The sequence below is a fragment of the Hemitrygon akajei genome, chromosome 7 (genome assembly GCF_048418815.1).
Source record: "Hemitrygon akajei chromosome 7, sHemAka1.3, whole genome shotgun sequence".
Classification (NCBI taxonomy): Eukaryota; Metazoa; Chordata; class Chondrichthyes; order Myliobatiformes; family Dasyatidae; genus Hemitrygon; species Hemitrygon akajei.
The window spans coordinates 140447815-140467863 of record NC_133130.1 but is presented as its reverse complement, the minus strand read 5'-3'; the positions used below and the strand labels follow the sequence as shown (position 1 = coordinate 140467863).

Genomic DNA, 20049 nt, shown 5'->3' with positions numbered 1-20049 from the left:
CTCTTACTACTCCCTGCACCAGTTGCTTAAAGGCTAAGCTTTGGCCAAGAAGCCAAGAAAACTGCTGCTCTTCACCAACAGCATCCCAACACAGTTCCCTAATTAAATGCTGCATTGTGACAGCACCTCTAATCAGCAATTAACATTCATCAATGTCAACCTAATAACAGGTTCGAATTATGGTGGAACTTCAGGCTGTGACCCTCTTAGAAGGATCCAAGCAGTAACAACTGCCTTCAAACATAGAACAAACAGAGAATTCATCTACTAATTACCTGCCACAATTGAAGTTTTGATTTAAACAATCCTTATGGGAGAACTGCACATCCCCATTGGTGAAGTGATGCTCTTTATTATCACCCTAACTGAAAACACTCTATAGAGCATCATTTCACTAGACTGAAGCGCATGACGGGATGAACCCGCTCCAAATGCACAGTTGGACACAGCGGCAAAATGTTGAAGGCAAATTTTGTAAAATGTTTTGAAAAACTAATAAAAATTTTTTTTAAAAAAGTGTTGAAGGCAGCAAAGCTAAGCTCCAGTGGCAAGAGGTACCTCACAATGTGCTAATATTTCTTTGATAGTCCTCGTCTCAAATGAACATGCAGTCAAGGGAAAAGGAAGGACAGCAGGATTTGGGGAAAAAACAAAAACACCAGCAATTCTCCCACTAAGTGGAGAGAACACTACCAGATATTCTCTCTGCCAGCTATCTCCATGAACCGGGGGCAAGTTTAGCACTTTCTTAACGACGACGTTCGCTGGCCAAACACAGCCAGCAGGATAACTCAGATTAAAAAAGAAAATGCAACAGCAACTGAGATGCTGTGTATATGATAACAGGTTACTGTGAGATTAATCTAACACTTAAACTGTTTCCAAAAATAGATTGTAACAAGAGTACTTCTGGGAAATGAAGCTGTTCACAATAGAAATACACAGAAGTAACATTACACTGCTCTCTCACCAGTATAACAGATCACCACATCTGCACACAGACTATGATGCCTATTCTGTGATGCAGTTTCTCAGTCTAAAAAGCAGTGCAAATATTTTCTTTGTCCAGTAAAAGCCCACAGACAAGAGACAAACAGGACTGACAAGTCTGAGCCTGGTGGTTGCCAGGAGCAGAGAAAGGCAGTGTAACTATGTACTGAGCAGTGGGCAGGCAGCTCAACATTCCCACAGCCTAGCCTAACATTGGCAACTTCCCATTCTTCAGAGGTTAATTCTGCTTTTTAAACCTGACTCAAGGTTTTTGAATTGGAGCACAGAAAACCACAGGGGCCGCAGTGTGTGAAATTTCTGGGCAAAGCTCCCCACCTGACATCAACTGTTTTGGTGCATCAACTCTTAGTACACTGGCATAAACACAGGGGGAGAAAAAGATAGTGTGTTCTGATCTACCTCGAACAATATTACTTGTAACATTCTACAAACACCAGCTGAACAACCACATGTTTAACAGGTTATGATTGGAAAAGGAGGGACAATGTCCAGTGTCAGGAGTCAGCTCTAATGATTTCTGTCTGCAGTTTCGTTCACAACCTCAGGACATCCAAAATGCTTTGCAGCTAAAGGACAGCTATTTTAAGTGTAGTCACCGCTGAGCTGTGGGAAGCATGGCATACAGCAAGCTCCCGTAAACAACAATATGATAATGACCAAGTACTTGCCCAGAATTTCTACCAGGAAGCTGGAAATTCCACATGGAACTGTGGCTTGAAGCTCCAAAGCTGTGCACAAGTTCCTGACTCCATAGAAGTGAGCACAAACATAGAAGTCCTAAACTTTCACACAGCTGAGTGCAGAGGATTTCCCAACTGTACTCCAAAGTTGAAATGAGAACTTCCGTGGATATGCCAGTGCTTATGCTGGGCAATCTGACGAACACAGGAACAGTCAGCCCAGTCTTTGAATAAAGAGGTACAACTGCAAGGGAGAAGGGCAAGGAAAATGTAAACGGCTCATTTTTAATTGAGTTAATTTAAATGTATTAATAAATTTGAAATGAGTTCTAGTCCTTTCAGTGTTCTGATTTGGGTGCTTTTGAAAATATTTTACATCATATTTAAATACAATAGCTCTCAAATGATTGAAAACATTAGGCACAATCACAAACATTCAAGGATTTGACAGTCCTGTTTTACTGTGGCCATTTTGCTCATGGCCTCTCCCATCAGCTCCCTTGTGAAAGTTCAAAGGGGAAATCCCACAATGATAACAATGGTTTAAACAGGAACTAGCTACGTGAACATTGCAGGCCTTTGGCTGGGGTGGATAAAGGCTGGGTCCAACAGCAAGGAGAATTTCTTTGTTGCCACTGAAACATACTATTCTATTTCAACTGAACTCCCCAGAACTCTGCTCTAACCCATTCAGTCTTTACAGTTTCATAAATGCAACTATTAAATGATCAATAAAATCATCTAGCAATTCCACTGTTACTTCTGCCTTCATACAAAAACAGCTACAGTAAATCTGATACATTTAGAACAGGCAGCAAGAAGTTAAATGAATGAAGAGCTATGGTTAGTGCCAACAAGGTTTCTTTCCAATGGGAAAACAATAATTTTGTGCCTAAAGAATTCATCATTGTGAATCAATCCATAAATCTTCATGACCCTTCAAGCTTCTAAGTCATACATTTACCTCATCAGATCTATCTTTAGACATCAGGACTTCACTGAACCACATTAGTCCACAATGAAGAATACTTCAGGCACCAATGTCTGTTAACCCCCCCCTTTCATCACTAACCTTGATGACACCAACCCATAGCTCTTTCCATGTACATTCTTGCTCTCTGCTCTGCATACATCTGGTTTATTACTGCTGCTACAGCCATGAAACTTGACTTGTACTTCTGTAACATAATTCATTAGAGTTAGGGTTAAGATTAGGTCAACAGTACTGATTAAAAATCTACACATACCATAAATCTGAAATAGGAACAAAAAATGCTGAAGCTATTCAACAGGTCATACACCGGAAGTAAGAGAGGAGCAGAAAGGGTAAAGTAAATGACTCTGACAGGATGTTGGGGGCAAGTTGTTGAAGTCACCTACTTGATAAACTAACGAGATTAAACAGAGGGAAAGAAAAACAATGCAATATATTACAACTACGAAATGTAAGTCAAGAATGTGTTTTTGTTTTAGATTTCAGCATCTGTAATCTCTGTTGACTTCACCATATCACTGCTTGGCGTGGACCATTTCAATTATAAGAAGAGAGAGGATAGGCTGGGCTTGCTTTCCTTTGGAGAAGCTGAGGTGACACAGATAAGGTACAAAGTAGGAAACCATACTGCAGAGCAGAGGCATGTAGAACAAGAGGGCTCAAGTTCAGGATAAGGGGTAGGAGGATTTGAAAGCATCTGAGAAAGGACTTTTTTTTACACTCAGAGAAAAGCTAGAACCTGGAACATACTGCCAACTGGAGTACTGAACAAATTGCACTTAAATGGATACTGAAAAGTGGTCAGAGAGTTATTTTCTTCTAAAGGTCATTTAGTAACGTCTCCTACATGCTGTTGTTCTGTATAATTCAATTGCACAAGGCAAACTTCCTAAGGCATATTGGAAGTCGAATTAACACTCACACCTCCATTGGTTTTATAACTAACTGTACTATAATTACTCAAAGCAAAACTAACTATTTCTCCCTGCAGCTTTGTTTCAATTCAAAAACAATTCAATTGACTGTACCTTTTCCCCATGGCAGTTATGGCTTATACGAGAACATCCTGTTAAGGTGACTGGAGGAAATTTACGGGACACGTCAGAGGTAGGTTTTTCCCCCCCACATAGGGTGGTAAGTGCATGAAATGCACTGTTGGTGGCGGAGGCAGAGGCAGGTACATTAGGGACATTTAATAGGCTCTTAGATAGGCACATGGATGAAAGAAAAATGGAGGGTATGTAGGAGGGAACGGTTAGATTGATCATGGAGCAGGTTAAAACAGCGACACATTGTGGGCCAGTTTGTAACATGCTGTACTGTTCTAGGTTTGCTCCCAGTTGCTTTACTGTCAATTACCATGCCCTACTTCTAAAAAACTCCATTACTTACACTGCTGCACCATAGACCTCCATCAATTTCATCCAATTCTATTACTTTGCTCTCTCCCTTTATCCTTGTATTGTTCCCAAACTAATTCCAATGCTCATCTTTGCCCATAACTTGAATTCAATCTAAACTAATACTTGCACATTCACTTCACGTAGACCTGAATCAGTCCCAAGGCAATCTAACTTTGTGCCCACCAAAGCCTTGAAGCATTCTGAAACTAACCAGAATGGCTTGCTCTGTCCATAGAGCCAGATTAATCCCAAAATCCTTCTCCACTGTTATCAGACTTGAGGACCAATCACAAATTTCACATCTCTTCACAATGGTGATGTGGCGCTGACGTGTTCTGGGACTTAATTGCACCTTATTTTCTGTTGCTGTTTTAGCATCTATTTTTGCACCATTCAGCTGCTTTGTACTCGCCCCTGTTGCTATTGCTGTATTTATTATTACCATGTGTGCTCTTTACCAACTGAGCTTTGTGTGAACAAGGAATATCATTGCATAGAAACATAGAAAATAGGTGCAGGAGTAGGCCATTCGGCCCTTCGAGCCTGCACCGCCATTCAGTATGATCATGGCTGATCATCCAACTCAGAACCCTGTACCTGCCTTCTCTCCATACCCCCGATCCCTTTAGCCACAAGGGCCATATCTAAAATATAGCCAATGAACTGTCCTCAACTGTTTCCTGTGGCAGAGAATTCCACAGATTCACCACTCATAGATTGCACCCTGGTGTATTTGACAACAAACTAATCTAATCTCAGTGGTCCCTTCTCTCTGCATCGAAACTAAATTTACCCTCTGCCCCACTCCCTCTCCACAGTATTGGAACAATCATCACTGATCCTATTAAGCTGGTGGCAAAACATCAGTATCATACATCAATACCACATCATGGCCTTGCAAAAGGAACAGCACAAGAAGGGGTCTTTGTGAGAGAATGACAATGAAACAAAAGGGGATCCCTCTGACTTTCTCCACAATCTGAGCACACCCATTTTGCTTCCTTATCATCCATCAATGTGAAAGGAGTCCAATCCTCTTGCATTGCAAATCTGTCATTTGCTTTACCTGTTGATACTCTGAATGAGCTCCTTGACATCATCAGGAAGGATGACCCGGTGCTCTCCCATGTCACGGTGGTTCCCAAGGACACAGACTGGAATATGGTCAGGCACTTTGGGAAGTTCTTTCATGATGTAACTGAAGGTCCTGCAGGGTAAAGAATCAATATGTCATTTGCTCTTCTGTGTACAGTTTTATTGATTTATCAATGAAGTTCAGTGTAGTGGGTACAGTGCCAAAACTAGTTATCCAGACCAAAACTAGAAAATGTATTCAAGATGAATGAAATGATCTCTTCACAACAATAGAAGCAGCCAGAGGCAAGAATGGAGCAGGAAAACACAGCCAAGGGGCATCTAGATGAAGGGGTCCCATTTACCACCACACACCTGGGCAGCTACATATCCATGGGGAAATTTGGGAGGTAGGGACAGAATAAAGTAACCTGACTCACTCTCTTCAAGAGCCACAGCTGGAAGTAAGAAAGTGTCCATGTTCACTTGGGAGGAATGCAGAGAGGACGGAGGCACAGAAAGGGGCCTTAATCCTCTTGGAGAAGGACAAAGTTAAGCCTTAATCCCTGTGGAAGGTCAAGGAGTACGTCACTCCTGGATCCTTCGGTTCCATCACACTTCTCAGTGCCCTACTGTTCACTGTACAAGTCCTAGCTTGGTTTGTCCATTCAAAGTGCAATATTTCACCCTTGTCTGCCATTTTTCAGTCCATTTCCCCAGCTGGTCCAGATCACACTGCAAGCTTTAATAGTCTTCCCCCCAGTCCACTATGCCCCCAATCTCGGTGTCATCTGCAAATCTGCTGCATCAGATTTACCACATCAACCAGGTCGTTGATATGAACAACAAAACAACAACAGGCTTATCCTTAGAACAATGGAATATCAGCTATCCTCCAGTTTCCCATTGCAATTTCTGACAGCCGCCAGCAAGGTCCAAGGGAACACCTTGTCAGGCTCTGAAGACTTATCTGCCCTAATTTGCCACAAGACATCAAGCACCTCCTCTTTTATAATCCATGTATGCTCCATGAGCTCACTGCTGTTTTGCCTCAGTTCAATAGACTCCATCCATCTCCCAAATACACGTACAATAAACCCATTTAAGATATCTCCCATCTCTTTTGGCTCCATGCATAGACGACCTCACGGTTCCTCAAGTTAACTGATTTTGTCCCTTACTAGACTTTTGCTCTGAATATCTGTATAAGCCCGAGCAATGTTGCACCTTCTTTTAGCCGATTTCCCTCATGTGTTCTCTTGCATTTCCTATACTCCTGAAGCACCTTATTTGTTCCTTGCTGCCTATAACTGCCATGCACCTCATCCTTCTTAACTAGGGCCTCAATATCTCAAAAACCAAGTTTCCCTAAACCTGTTACCCTTGCCTTTTATACTGAAAGGAACATACACATGGTACTCTCAAAATTTCACTTTTGAAGACCCCCTTTGCACACCTTTGGCATTAAACAACCTATCTCAATCCACACTTGCCCAATCCTTTCTGATGCCATCAAAATTGGTCATTCTTCAATTTGGAATCTCAGTCTGAGGACCAGAACTATCTTTCTCCGGAGTTAACTTGAAATGAATGAACTTATAATTCACAGATTAGAGCAGACTTAATTGGCCAAATGACCTAATTCTGCTTCTATGTCTTATGATCTAGATCCAAAGTGTTCCCCTACACGCAGACTTTCATTACCTGCCCTGCCCCTTTCCCTACTAAGAGATACAGTATCACACTCTCTCTAATTGGGACCTCTATACTGATTAAGGAAACATTCCTGAAAACATTTGACAAACTCTATCCCATTTAGTTCTTTTACACTCAGTATGGGAGTCCCAGTCAATGTGTGGAAGTAAAAATCACCTAATATCACAATGTTGTGTTTTTTGCAACAGTCTGCAATCTCTCTACGAAGTTACTCCTCAAAATCCTGCAGACCGTTGAACGTTTTATAATATAATCCCATTAACATGGTCATCCTTTTTTTAATCCTCTGTTCTACTCATACAGCCTCAGTAGACAAACCCTCCAGTCTGTCCTTGCTGAGCATTGCTGTGACATTTTCTGTGACTAGTTTTATCACTCCTCCCACTTTAATACTATCCTCACCTCTTCATCACCCAAGTGATCTTGTAGAGGCAAGATCACGGGTTATTTAAAGAAAAAAAACAGCTTGATCTTACAAAAAATTAGGGCTGTGGGAACCTGCACAGAGAGACACGAGACATTGGATCCAGGGAAACTTGGCTGTATGAATTCAGAATTGACTTGACCACAATGGGCTGAGCGTGCTGGTAGATGGAGCGTATTCTGCCTGGAGGCCAGTAACTTGTGGTGCTCTGAGACTCCTGCTCTTTGCGATTTTTATAAATGGCTTGGATGAGGAAATGGAAGGGTAGGCTGGTAGGTTTGCAGATGACATAAAGGTTCATAGTGTTGTTGATAGTGTAGAAGGTTGCCGTTAGGTTACAATGGAACACTGACAGGATGCAGGGCTGGGCAGAGGAGCTCAATCCAGAAAAGTGTGAAATGATTGAATTTGAAGGCAGAGTACAGGTTAGTGGCAGGATTCTTAGCAGCATTGACAAACAGTGAGATCTTGGGTTCCAAGTCCATACTGCTCTCAAGATTGTCGCACAGCTGATAGGGTGGTTCACAAGGCATATGGTGAGTTAACCTTTATTAGTTGGGGGATTGAGGTCAACAGCCATGAGGTAATGTTGTAGGTCTATAAAACTCCGGTTATATCATACTTGGGAGTATTGTGTTCAGTTTTGGTTGCCTCATTATTGGAAGGACATGCAAGCTCTAGAAAGAGTGCAGAGATTTACCAGGATGCTGCCTGGATTTGAGGACATGACTCATGAGGAAAGGTTGAGTGAGCTAAGGTTTTTTTTACTTTAGAGCAATGGAGGATATCTGTTTAAGGTGAGTTGAGGGAATTTTAGGGAAGATGAGTTGTTTTTAAACATAGAGAATGGTAGGTACCTAGAATGCACTGCTGGGGCGGTGACAGAAGCTGATACATTTACGAGGCATGTAGAAGTAAGAAAATAGAAAGTTATGGGCTGTGTCAGAAGGAAGGGTTAAACTGGTCATGGTTTATATAAGATGGCACAACATTGTGGGCTGAAGGGCCCATACTGTACTCTACTTTTCTCTGTTCTATGAGACCTGGGCAGATCAGCCATGATCACATTGACCAGGGCAGGTCTGAGAGGCCAAGTGACAATTTTCTCATATTTTCACTCAAGAAGCTTGAGATTACTTCATACCTGCAGGGCACCATCCACACCCCAGGACAACTACACCCTCTACCACTGGGTGCCATAGCTGAAACTGTGAACAAGATGTACAACAGGAATTTGCCATAGTGTCAACAGAATCTCCTAAAAACAGGCAAACTCTTCCACTGAGAGCACAGGCAGCAGGTGAATGGGCAGCTGTTTGACTCACATGCTGTCCTGTGCTGGAAATGTAATCCATTCCTTCAGCTTCATGGCAGTGACCTTTTGCATAGCAGTACCAAGGGAAATTATGATGAACTTTGTTGACCACATCCCACAGGAGAATAAATAAAAGGGCAACTCAGCAGAGATAATTCCCTTTTCACTAGTCACTTTTTAAAACTGCAACTTAAACCAAAGCTCCTAAAAGTTAGTGTTATGTACAGAGTTCTACATTTACAGAATCGCATACAAATGGGGATCTGGTGTAAAACACTGAAATAGTCTTACCATTGTTTGGTGATGTCAAACATCATTATAACGCCATTACAGTTCTTGTAGACATCGAGGAATTCTGCATCCAGAGCCATCTCTGCGTCCGTCTACCAAAGTAAAACAGGGAGGATTAATGTTTCTCACTGAAAACAACTGTTTGTGACAGCAGTGTGGCATCCTTGGACCTGGAAACACAATAAACCTGCACCTCTTAATTGCATCTGGTACAGTGCTGGGCTCAGAACTAGAATCAGAGAAATGCAACACAGAAAAATGCCCTTTGACACAGAGTCTGAGTCAACCATGAAGCATCTAATTAAACTATTCCCTCTGCTACCCCTATTCCCCTCACCTCCCAGATTCCACCAGTCAACTACACACCAGGGGTAATTTACAGAACAACCCACACATTGCTGGAAACCACAACACCTGGAAGAAACCTATGTGGTCACAGGTAAAACATGTAACCTCCATACCAACAGCACCAGAGATCAGGACTGAATCCAGGTTGTTGGAGCAGTACTGTGCCCCAGTGGGAGAATTCAAAGATCCCCAGCTGTGGCGACTCTCCACCTGTGAGTCTGTTGGGGTCATATAGTGTTCAGTGGTCCCGGTGTGGCAACTCATATATCGGCGAGACCCGGCGTAGACTGGGAGACATTTATCCGAGCACCTGCGGTCCATCCGCCAGAAAAAGTGTGATCTTCCAGTGGACACCCATTTTAATTCCACTTCCCATTCTGATATGTCTGTCCATGGCCTTCTCCACTGTCGTGATGAGGCCACACTTAGGTTGGAGGAAGAACACCTTGAATTCTGTTTAGGTAGCCTCCAACCTGATGGCACAAACATCGATTTCTTGACCTTCTGGTAATGCCCCCCCCCCCCCCCACCCCATCTGTCCTTCACCATTTCTCATCTCCATTTTCCTCTCTCACCTTATCTCTTTGCCCACCCATCGACTCCCTCTAGTGCTCCTTCCCCCTTTACTTCCATGGCCTTCTGCCTCTTTCACCTATCAACTTCCAAGCTCTTTACTTCATCCCTCCCTCTTCAGGTTTCACTTACCACCTTGTGTTTCTCTCTCCCCTCCCCCCACCTTTTAAATCTACTCCTCAGCTTTTATTTTCCTCCAGTCCTGCAGAAGGCTTTCGGCCCAAAATGTCGACAATACTCTTCTCCATGGATGCTGCCTGGCCTGCTGAGGTCCTCCAACATTGTGTGTTGCTTGGATTTTCAGCATCTTCAGATTTTCTCTTGTTTGAGATTGGATCCCCAGAAGGAGGTGCTTTGAACAGGATACAAGGTGGCTTAATGAGAAACTGTTTCCTGTGCTGGCAGAACAGGTATAACCATAAAACTAAAGCTTTACTCTTCTGACTCCTCGGGAAACAATGGACTGTGGGAACACAGAACACTGCTCCAGGATGCTTGGGATTGGTAGATCCTGGGAGAACACAAAGTGTGAAACAAGGCAGGTTTGTGGAGCTAAAATCTCACTAAAAGGTAGAACAGTTAGAGGATAAAAATTGCTGAAAATCTAAAATAAAAAAACACATGGTCTGGCAACATTTAGGGAGAGAGAAACAGTGTAAATGTTTCAGGTCTAAGATCCTTCATCAGAACTTGAGTGCAAGATGTTAATGTGCAGGGAAGGAGAAGGTGGAGAGAAAGGAGAACTGTGATAAGGTGGAGTCGAAGGAATCCAGGTTATATAAATGATGCTGAGACTACAAGGTGACAAATGCTTCCTAATCATATCCGATCTGTCTGGAAGAAATGTAGAGGGCGAGGAATGAGGGCAGAAGAGAAGAAAGATAAACAAACTACATCTTGATCTCAAGTACTTAAACACATACAAGGGATTAATTTTCTCTTTGGCTGTCCATCAATTTTCGATGATGATTGAGGCCTGGGCAAGGTTGTATGGAAGACCGGCAGTTGCCCATTAGTAGGCATTAACAGGGATTAATAGGTATCAGATTAACACACAGTAGCTGAAGGAGCAATATCTTCCTTATGATATTGATTACGGCGACCTCACCAACAAAGAAACCAGTTGCCGGCATCTTGCAGAAACCAAGGTCATAGTGACCTGTTGTCATTGCTCCCACACCTCAGGCAATCTGCATTACAGATACATTCAAGGTCAGAGCATGATGGACAAGGATAACTTAGAACTCATTTACCTTCCTTGAGGGGAGCTTAAAGCCAAAAACTTGTTCCCCATGATAACTGATATTGACACATGACTAAGAAAGCCAGCTTACTAATTTAGTTCATCCACATAGACTGATCAAAAACTTCCAGCTGGTTGAGAAATATTTGTAAGTTTGCCCTTATTTTATTAGTGTTTAATAAAAGGTTGAAATGGTGAAGAACTTCCTGACATTTAACCTAACTTGCATCTGTATTTTGTTTCTCTGAATCACTTGGAAATTTATTTAGGATTATTTGCCTTATCAGTTCTCGCCCTAGCCTATTTGCACTATTACTCATGGCTGAGAAGCCCAACTGATTAATGTCAGCCAGGCTTCCTTTGCCATTTACTCAATGTGGGTGCAGTTGCTGGCATAGTGACAGGATCTGGAGCTGCAATATGCAGGGTATGGTACATCTGAGCAGTTTTTCCCTCTGCCCTCTTCTGAACATGGCTACAGCAGAGTGAAACACTTCTCCAAAAGAACTGGACTTTCACCCTGCTTTCTACTGATCTAGAGCTGGGCTTGAGTAAGCTTTAGCTGTCAGCCTCAGCCTGTGCGCTGCTCTGTCAAATTGGTGGGCTTAATACTCAAGAATTGCACTGGCACTCAATAGCGAATTCTAACTACTTCCTAATACTCCAAGTAAACACACGGTTCAAGTGTTTCTCCAGTGTCAGTGTGAAGACTGCTTGAGGATGGAAGGACCTCCACACTTAAAATACAGGCTAACTTGATGAACCAGTGAACTGAAAAGGCTGCCAACTAATGTGAACACAAACTAACTGCAAGACTGGAGACTGATGCAGCCCACAGAACATTTCATTCATTGAAGCTTATCAATAGGTCATACTAGATAGATGCAATCATATCAGCTACCAATCCTGGATCACTGCAGTCATTAACTAAAATACTGCCTTTGAGCTTCAGTTCCGATACAATGCACTGAACTGCTAACAAAATGGAAATGAAGTGCACAAGTACGTAATTGATGCATGTGATACCTCAGACGTGCATATACACCTGGAGCCTCAGCGACTAATAACTGTAAATTAATGTACTTATGTTTATTTGGAAAGATTTATCAAGTGGCAGGACAACTTGTGTAAATTTTGCACTGCAGGTTACATTAAATACAACTTCCAAGTGATAGCTGCTGACACCCTTGACAACAGAAAACAGAACCAACACTCCACTCCCCCACATTGTTCAGTAAAAGGTTGACCTAACTGAGGGCTTCACTTCCAACACATGGGAAGTATTACCCAGCTATTTTACATTTTCATATACAGAGAGATTCAGGACCAAGTGAGATTCCAGGCCTCAACCTGAAACATCGACCATCCCCTTGCTTTTACAGACGCGACCCATACTGTTGAGTTCTCCAGTAGTTTGCTTTTTGCTCTAAATTCTAGTACCTGCAATCTCTTTCATCTTCTGTGATTCTGAGATGTCATTCCATCCCTATTTCCATAGAATGCTACTGAATAAACAGCAATCTTTGCTGCAATTTGAGAATGAAAGAAAATAACAATCAGAGCATAAGAGATGGGAATTGAAGTGGACTTCAGCGCCACCAATAGCTGAAAAATTACATTTCCAGGGGGGCATGGGCAGTTCATGTTTTAGATATGGCCATGAGAACCAGATACTGCAAAAAATTTGACAACAGGAAGATCTAGTGGAAAAGAAGTAGATGGAGAAACAATGTCTATAATACATTACAAGCAAGGAGTCTCTATGGAATGTTTTGACAACAATCAATGTCAAGGTCATACTGCAACGTAACTCCAAATACATCAAACATTACCTCTTGTGGGTCGTTCTCCAGTTTCAAGCCATCTCCTTTTCTTCGGCTTTTACCTGAACAAGGACAACAACTGGTTAATAAATTGTATGTCTTAATTTCCTTCCAAATATCTCACCAAACTATACGTCACATCAGTAGCAGTGGGAGTGATGAACGATGAGTAAACAGCCTGGAAACTTCAACTTGGTCTCCCAAAACAAAGCAAAGTCCTCGGGGATCCTTTCCCATCTATTGCGTACTAAAATTACTTTGAATATTAAAGTTTTAGCTAGTTGCCATTGTTACATTTCTTAAATTGTTTTTAGAGTCTTTTGATGGGCCAGTTAAAAACATGTCAAACAGAGCATTATCTGCATGCTAAATGCAAAGCAAGTGATGAAATTAGCTTTAACTGAGTCAAAGATTTAAAATCAAATTGCTAGTCAAGTTGCAGAACAGAAACCTTTCTGGTGCACTAACATGATTTTTTGAGTTTCAAGATTCAGGATTGTTCAATGTTATTTCCAGTACACAGGTGTACAAGAGAACAAAATAATTGTTACTCCAGGTCCGATGCACCACGTAAAAACACACCAAGATAACGAACAAAATAATAAAGAAAAACACAATAAATATAAATACACAAGTTATCTTGTATACATAGATTGATATATGGACATAAGGCGATGTTTGGTACAGGAATGTCTGTACCTTAGGTGACTGATAGGAAATGATACATTTTGGTGGAGGGGTTCTCGTAGGGTGGGGGTGTTGATCAGCCTTATTGATTGGGAAAACAATAGTTTTTGAGTTTGGTGGTCCTGTTGTGGATGCTCTCTGATGGGAGTGGGACAAGCAGTCCATGAGCACGGTGGGTGGGATCCTCCATGATATTTGCCCGCCTTGTTCCGGCAGCTTTCTGTATACACGTTCTTGGTGGCAGGTAGGCTGCTGCCAGTGATGTGCTGGGCAGTTCTGACTACCCACTGTAAAGCCTTCCTGTCTGCCGCAGTGCAGTTTCCGTACCATGCCGTGATGCAGTTTGTTAGGATGCTCTCTACTGCACATCTGTAGAATAACTTGAGTATAGATGTGCATAGTCCAGCTCTCTTCAGCCTCGTCAGAAAGTAAAGGCGTTGGTGAGCTTTCTTGATTACCTAGGATGTATTCTGGGATCATGAGAGGTTTTTCCAGATTGGCCCTATTAATAATAGGATTTTGATTAAAAAAAAAATCAGGGAAGCTAGCTACCTTCGAAGACATATTTATAAACTTCTATTTGACCTGTAGAGTGATGTAAAACTAAAAATAGTTCCTTTTGTAGTCTCTGCCCAGAATAACTCAATATGATCATGTTCAATGATATTCCCTAAGTCCCCTGTCATCAATATTGCCCAACGTGCTATCTGGGCCAGCCACAGTTGCAGGGTATCATATGGTGAGTGACCCATCTTTTGACACCATAGTCAAACATGACAGACCTGTGATTGAATACTCTCCACTTGCCCGGGAAAGTGCAACTCCAACAGCAACCCAGATAGTGGGGAAAAAAGGCACCAAAACACATCTTAGCAGTAACAATCATGATTCAGTTATGCTTAGCATTATTAGGGAAAGGGATAAAGGTGAAATGTGGTGAAGGTTCAGAACTGAGGTCTGAATGCAGGGATTTGACCAGACACACCGACATGCCACCCACCATACTGTCCATCTCAAACAAAAACTGTTCTTCAGCATATTGTCCTTTGCTTCAGATCCATTAATTGGATCCAATAAGCTATATAGAGGCCAGTAGAGATTTATGATGTTGCTGTCAGGATTCAAGGAACTGAATTATGGAGAATTGTTGATGCAGTTGGGAAAATTTTCCCCCACTAGGACATAAGGGAATGAGGGACCTTTTTATAGAGATGATATCATGAGAGGCATAGACAGGGGTTAACACATACAGTCTTTCTTCCAGGATTGAGGAATCAAGAAAACAATTAGTCTTTTTCCACAGGGTTAGGTAGTCAAGAACTAGGGGGCTTTGATAAGGTGAGAAGGAAGAGATTTAATAGGAACCTGAAAGGTAAAGTTTTTACCCAGACAGTGGTCAGTACATGGAGAGAGTTGGTGCATTAACATTTAAAAAGGTATTTGGATAGGTCCATGGATAGGAAATGTTAAGCGGGATATAGGTCAAATGCAGGAAAATTGGACTAGCTTAGATAGCAATCTTGATTGGCGTTGTCCAGTTGGTCTCACGGATCCATTTCCGAGCTGTGTGACTGTCTGCAATAATAAAAAATAAGAGTGAAATAGCTAAAGTGGAGGTGTATGGTAGATAGCCAAAAAACTCAAAATTGTAGCAAGTCCACAGGAGTTTAGAAGAGTGAGATCAAAGTGGAAATTAAGGCTGCAAAGAAAAACACTGTGTTATTATCAAGGAAAAACAAAACCCAAGATGCTTCAAGACCTCAACAGCAGCCTGGTGTGCAGGTGGAAGGTATACATGTATCATTCTCAATTAACAATTCATGGAAAGGGAACTGATATGAACACCGATGTTACAAAGTATTAGAAATGACAAACACTGGAGGGCACATTAAGCAGTCAAACAACTTTGAAAATGGATGAACTGGTAGGCACGGAAAATGTACTAAATAAGGGAGAAATCGTTTAGGTTATAACTAAGATTCTACTCATATTTGGCTACAAGAATGGCACTGGAGGGACGTGTGTCACTGTCGTAAGTACATCTTGACAAACAGGAAGGGGTGGAGAGTACATCGTGGGTAAGTGTTTAATGGAAAATTACAAAGGAATTTCCTATTATTTTCAGTGTAAATACTGCTTTTGTTCCCAAGCCTTACAACACATCAGCACAAATATCTGAAATAATCAAATATGACTTATTTCCAATCAAATCTTAAGATAATAAAATCATACAGAACGTACCCTTTCAGGATATTTACCAAGGAAAATAAAATAGATTAGGTCAAGGTTAATGTAAAACGGGTGCTTGACAGTTGATGCGATCTCGGGACAGAAGGGTTTGCTTCCATGTTGTATCTCTCTCTGATATCCCTGATAGGGTGGACATACCCTCCAGACACCGAAAAGGGCTCACTGTCTCACAATTAGAGTTTAATCATTGAAGACAGATGAAATAATTTTTCTCTCTCTCATTGAATTGTCAGTCTTTGAAACACACTTCCTCCAAAGCAAATGGGAGTAGAATTCTTGATTGGCAAGGGGATGAAAGGTTACTCAACCAGAGAGGAATGAGGTAGCAAGCAGGTCAGCTGTATTCTTATTGAATGGCAATTAGGCTCAATGTGTTGAGTTGCCCACTACTGCAACTTCATGGTAAACTTGCATAGCATCTTAGTGGTGGCAGGAGGCACAATGGTTCTATAGATACCACACACCTCCAGAGACTGAGGTTCAATCCTGACCTCCAGTGCCATGTAGAGATTTCACATTCTCCCTGCGACTGCACTGAACACTTCTGGGTCTCCCCACATCCCAGTGGTGCACAGGTTGGTTAGGTTAACTGGCCACTATAGGTTACGGGCAGGAGAAACAGGGTGTGTGGCAGGGGGTATTAACGGATATGTGAGGAAATAGCTAAATGGTGAATGGAATGGCCCTGAAAGCTGGCACAGTGGGGTGAATGGCCTCCATCAAAATCACTAGGAAATGTGACGTGCAAGTTATGACTGGTATTCAGATAAAGGGTGACATTGGTGAATCCGAGTTTGGAGTTTATGAGGAACACACACAAAATGCTATAGGAATTCAGTAGGCCAGACAGCATCTGTGAAAAAGATGTGGAAGTCGAGGTTTCGGGTCAAGACCCTTCATCAGGAGGCTACCCAGATGGAATATAAGGTGTTGCTCCTCAAATTGGAGTGTGGCCTCATCACAGTAGTTGAAGAAACCATGGACTGATATGTCAGAATTGGAATAGAAAGTGGAATTGAAATGGGTGGCCACTGGGAGATCCTGCTTTCTCTGGTGGATGGAGCATAGGTGCTTGGTGAAGTGGACTCCCAAGCTACATCAGATCTCACCAATATACAGGAGGCCACTAGAAGATCCTGCTTTTTCTGTTGGATGGAGTGAGAACCAATGCAGATTGGGAGACCGTATTGAGTGCACTTACATTCAGAGACAAATGTCCTAATTCATGCTGACTCTCCCAGATCAACCCATACCTCTAAGTGTAGATTCATGTTGTCACTATATGCCTTAATAATTTACCTAATGTGATGTTAGAGATTGACTGACCCACTATCTCTCTGTAAATGATTATATCCTTTGATTTACAGATTCACAATTTATGAATTTTAATTTAAGCATAATTCATACTATAGGTTATATGTCTCTTGAATTTGCAGTACGTAATTTTAGGGGGCAGAGAGAAAGATTTGTATCAACATTTGCATTAAGTTGCAATTAAAATCCCAAGTGTTGATGGGAAATCTATTCGAGTTGTTTTCCATTGGCTACTGATGCAAGTACCTAATGAAATGAAACTGTGTATTAGAAAATCAGAATAGGCCTCATTTTATTCTCACAAATCAATGAATCTATTGTAAAAAAAAGATCACTCCCTACTTGTACATAGTTCTTTCCTTTTGCTTGTTTTTTCTTTCCACTCTTTTCTATGAGTGTATACCTCAGATAAATACTTTGTGGAGATTTGTGATATATATGATTATATCATATATATGTACAATATCTGAAATACATCTTATGGAAATGTTTGATGATGAACTTCAATAAAAAAATAAATTACAAAAAAAAAGAAAATCAGAATCAATGAAATGTGTTTCTTTCTTACTTTTTCGTCAAAATTATTCTTAGAAGAATAATTCAAAGAATGTGGGGTGTAGGAAGTGATGATGCTTCTGAAGGTGCCAGTAAGTTCAAGGACAGCCATGGCTGGTTTGAATGTTTCAAGAAATATGAAGGGCGACATTGCTGGTGTGTGCATGATTCCCTTGGGTTTATAAAACAGGAAAACCTCGAAGATCATTTTCAGTTGGTAAATGAGGCCGAGTATGAAGTAGAATACAAGGATAATATAGAAGGGGTTCATGCAATATAGTAAGGAGATCAAAAAAGATCTGTTGGAGTTAAGCAACAGAGGTCACAAGAAGAGAAAGGACCCACTGATATAGAAACATGACTCCCAAATGAGCAAGCTTTCGGAGCTTTCTGATATAGCATCAAAATCAGGTTTAATATCACTGGCAGATGTCGTGAAATTTGTTAACTTAGTGGCAGTAGTACAATGCAATACATAATATAGGAAAAATAAATCAATTTTTAAAAGTGTGTGCGCGCGTATTAAATAGTTAAATTAACAATAGTGCAAAAGCAGAAACAACTAAAGTGAGTTAGTGTTCATGGGTTCAATATCCATTTAGAAATCAATGGCAGAGGGGAAGCCGTTCCTGAATCATAGAGGCTACGTCCACACTAGACCGTATAATCTTGAAAATGCTGGTTTCGTGTGTTAGGGTTAATGTTAGGGTTTATTCGAGACTGCCATTACAGGTCAGGAGTGGCTCACGTAATGCGAGGGAGGGGGGAAGCGAAACTGGGGACTCCGCTACACCGAAACTACTAGTGTCACGCGATTCAGTAAACAAAAGAAACAGGTAACTCGTGAGTGTATGGCGTCGGGCCAATAAGATGGACACAAGTGCCCGATATTACCTAATATGTAGCGGGGGGTTGTGCTGGGGGGGGAAAAGGGATATAAATAAGAGCAGATTGTAAGGGGAAGTCGGAACGCGCCTTCTCCAGCGACTCCGTCGATTCGCTGTGCCAGTTACGAATTCTGCAATAAACCCAAGTTTTGTAATATTCCGGTGTTGGTTGTCTCTCTTCCTAAACGAACACAGGGCAGAATTTCAAGCCCAACATTTGGTGACCCCGACGTGGGGAGGGAGAGACAACACAGGCTGGCGGGTCCGACAGCAGACAACTTGCGGCCGCAAGCTCGACTAAGGTCAGGAAGTGCCTGTTATATCGAAGACTTCCACTAGATAGTTAAATCACTGAGTTAGATCTTGTCTGCTGACGGATCCTCACCAACCCCAAATTACCCTGGGAGAGATCATTCCCGGTGCAGAATCGTGACTGGTAAGTACTAACTCTTATCTGTTTTTAGGAAGATCCTCCGCCCGTGGAAAAGTCTTCTGAGTGAGGGTACCCGCTGCCCACGAAGGGCATAAAAGTCTCAGGAGTGAGGAGGAGAAGAGAAAAGTGTCGCGGTACACCGTAGTACACAGGGATACTGACGGCGCCTACCTTAGACTGGTTGTTAAGAGGAGAAATCTCCCACGCGAAGGTCAGGTTTTGAAAGGCGACCGTCCCACATTTGATCCTCTCTGTGTACTAGGGAGCCATGGAGCACTTCAATTTCGAGTTACCGAAACTCAGACATTTGTGTGTTGAGTAACAGAGTATATGAGAGTTTTTAGAAATATGGTAAAATTGATAACTGTGCGAGTTCAATAATCTAACAGTGAGCAGCCGCAGGGATCGGACACCATCAAGGTAGGAGTGGAAGTGTTCCTCCGAGGCCCGGGGAAGCTCACCTGGAACGGAAAACGGTGGCATGGTCCATACCCTGTCACCGAGGTCTCCAACAGGGCATTAAAAGGTAAGAAGGGAGGGGGACAATAACTGGCATCATTTTCTACTGGCTAAATAAGACCTCTGGCAAGTGGGGAGCGTTTCTGGGACAGTCGGCTCTAGGACTGTCTATTTCAATTGCTATCTTTATTACGTGTGGTTGTTGTTGCGGGACTATAGATCGAGCCTTGACCGGAAAGGATGGACCTCCACCGGCGTACCAGGCACCCTTGTTCCCGGTGGAAGGGGAGGACACGGCCCTCCCGGAAAGCGGACGCGCTATGGGAGGACATGGACTGAAATGGACCATGGCAAGGGGGGGATTGTGAATTTGTTCTTGAATAAGTTTTCTGAAATGTTGCATGCTACTTGTAAAAATTGCGGATGTTTAGGGAACCCCTACCCATATTTTGTGACCCTAGGTCGGACAAATCAGGATAAGCAAATAGGGAGGACACGCCAAAGAGTGCCGGGGGACGCTCACCTCCCTGCCTGATCCCGGCAGCCGCGGAAAAGCTTGTAAGGGATGT

General features: G+C 42.2%; 1 protein-coding gene across 5 annotated transcripts in view; it reads right to left on the bottom strand.

The window, feature by feature from the left end:
• LOC140730978 (rab-like protein 6) overlaps positions 1-20049 on the bottom strand; it is a 106325-nt gene that overhangs the window by 55440 nt on the left and 30836 nt on the right. For all 5 annotated transcript variants that reach the window (XM_073052119.1, XM_073052117.1, XM_073052118.1 and 2 more), the window contains 3 exons: positions 12905-12957; positions 8909-9000; positions 5155-5295 (listed from right to left, as the gene is read on the bottom strand). In XM_073052119.1, the coding sequence (XP_072908220.1) occupies positions 5155-5295; positions 8909-9000; positions 12905-12957 (286 nt within the window). The remainder of the gene's footprint in view (positions 1-5154; positions 5296-8908; positions 9001-12904; positions 12958-20049) is intronic.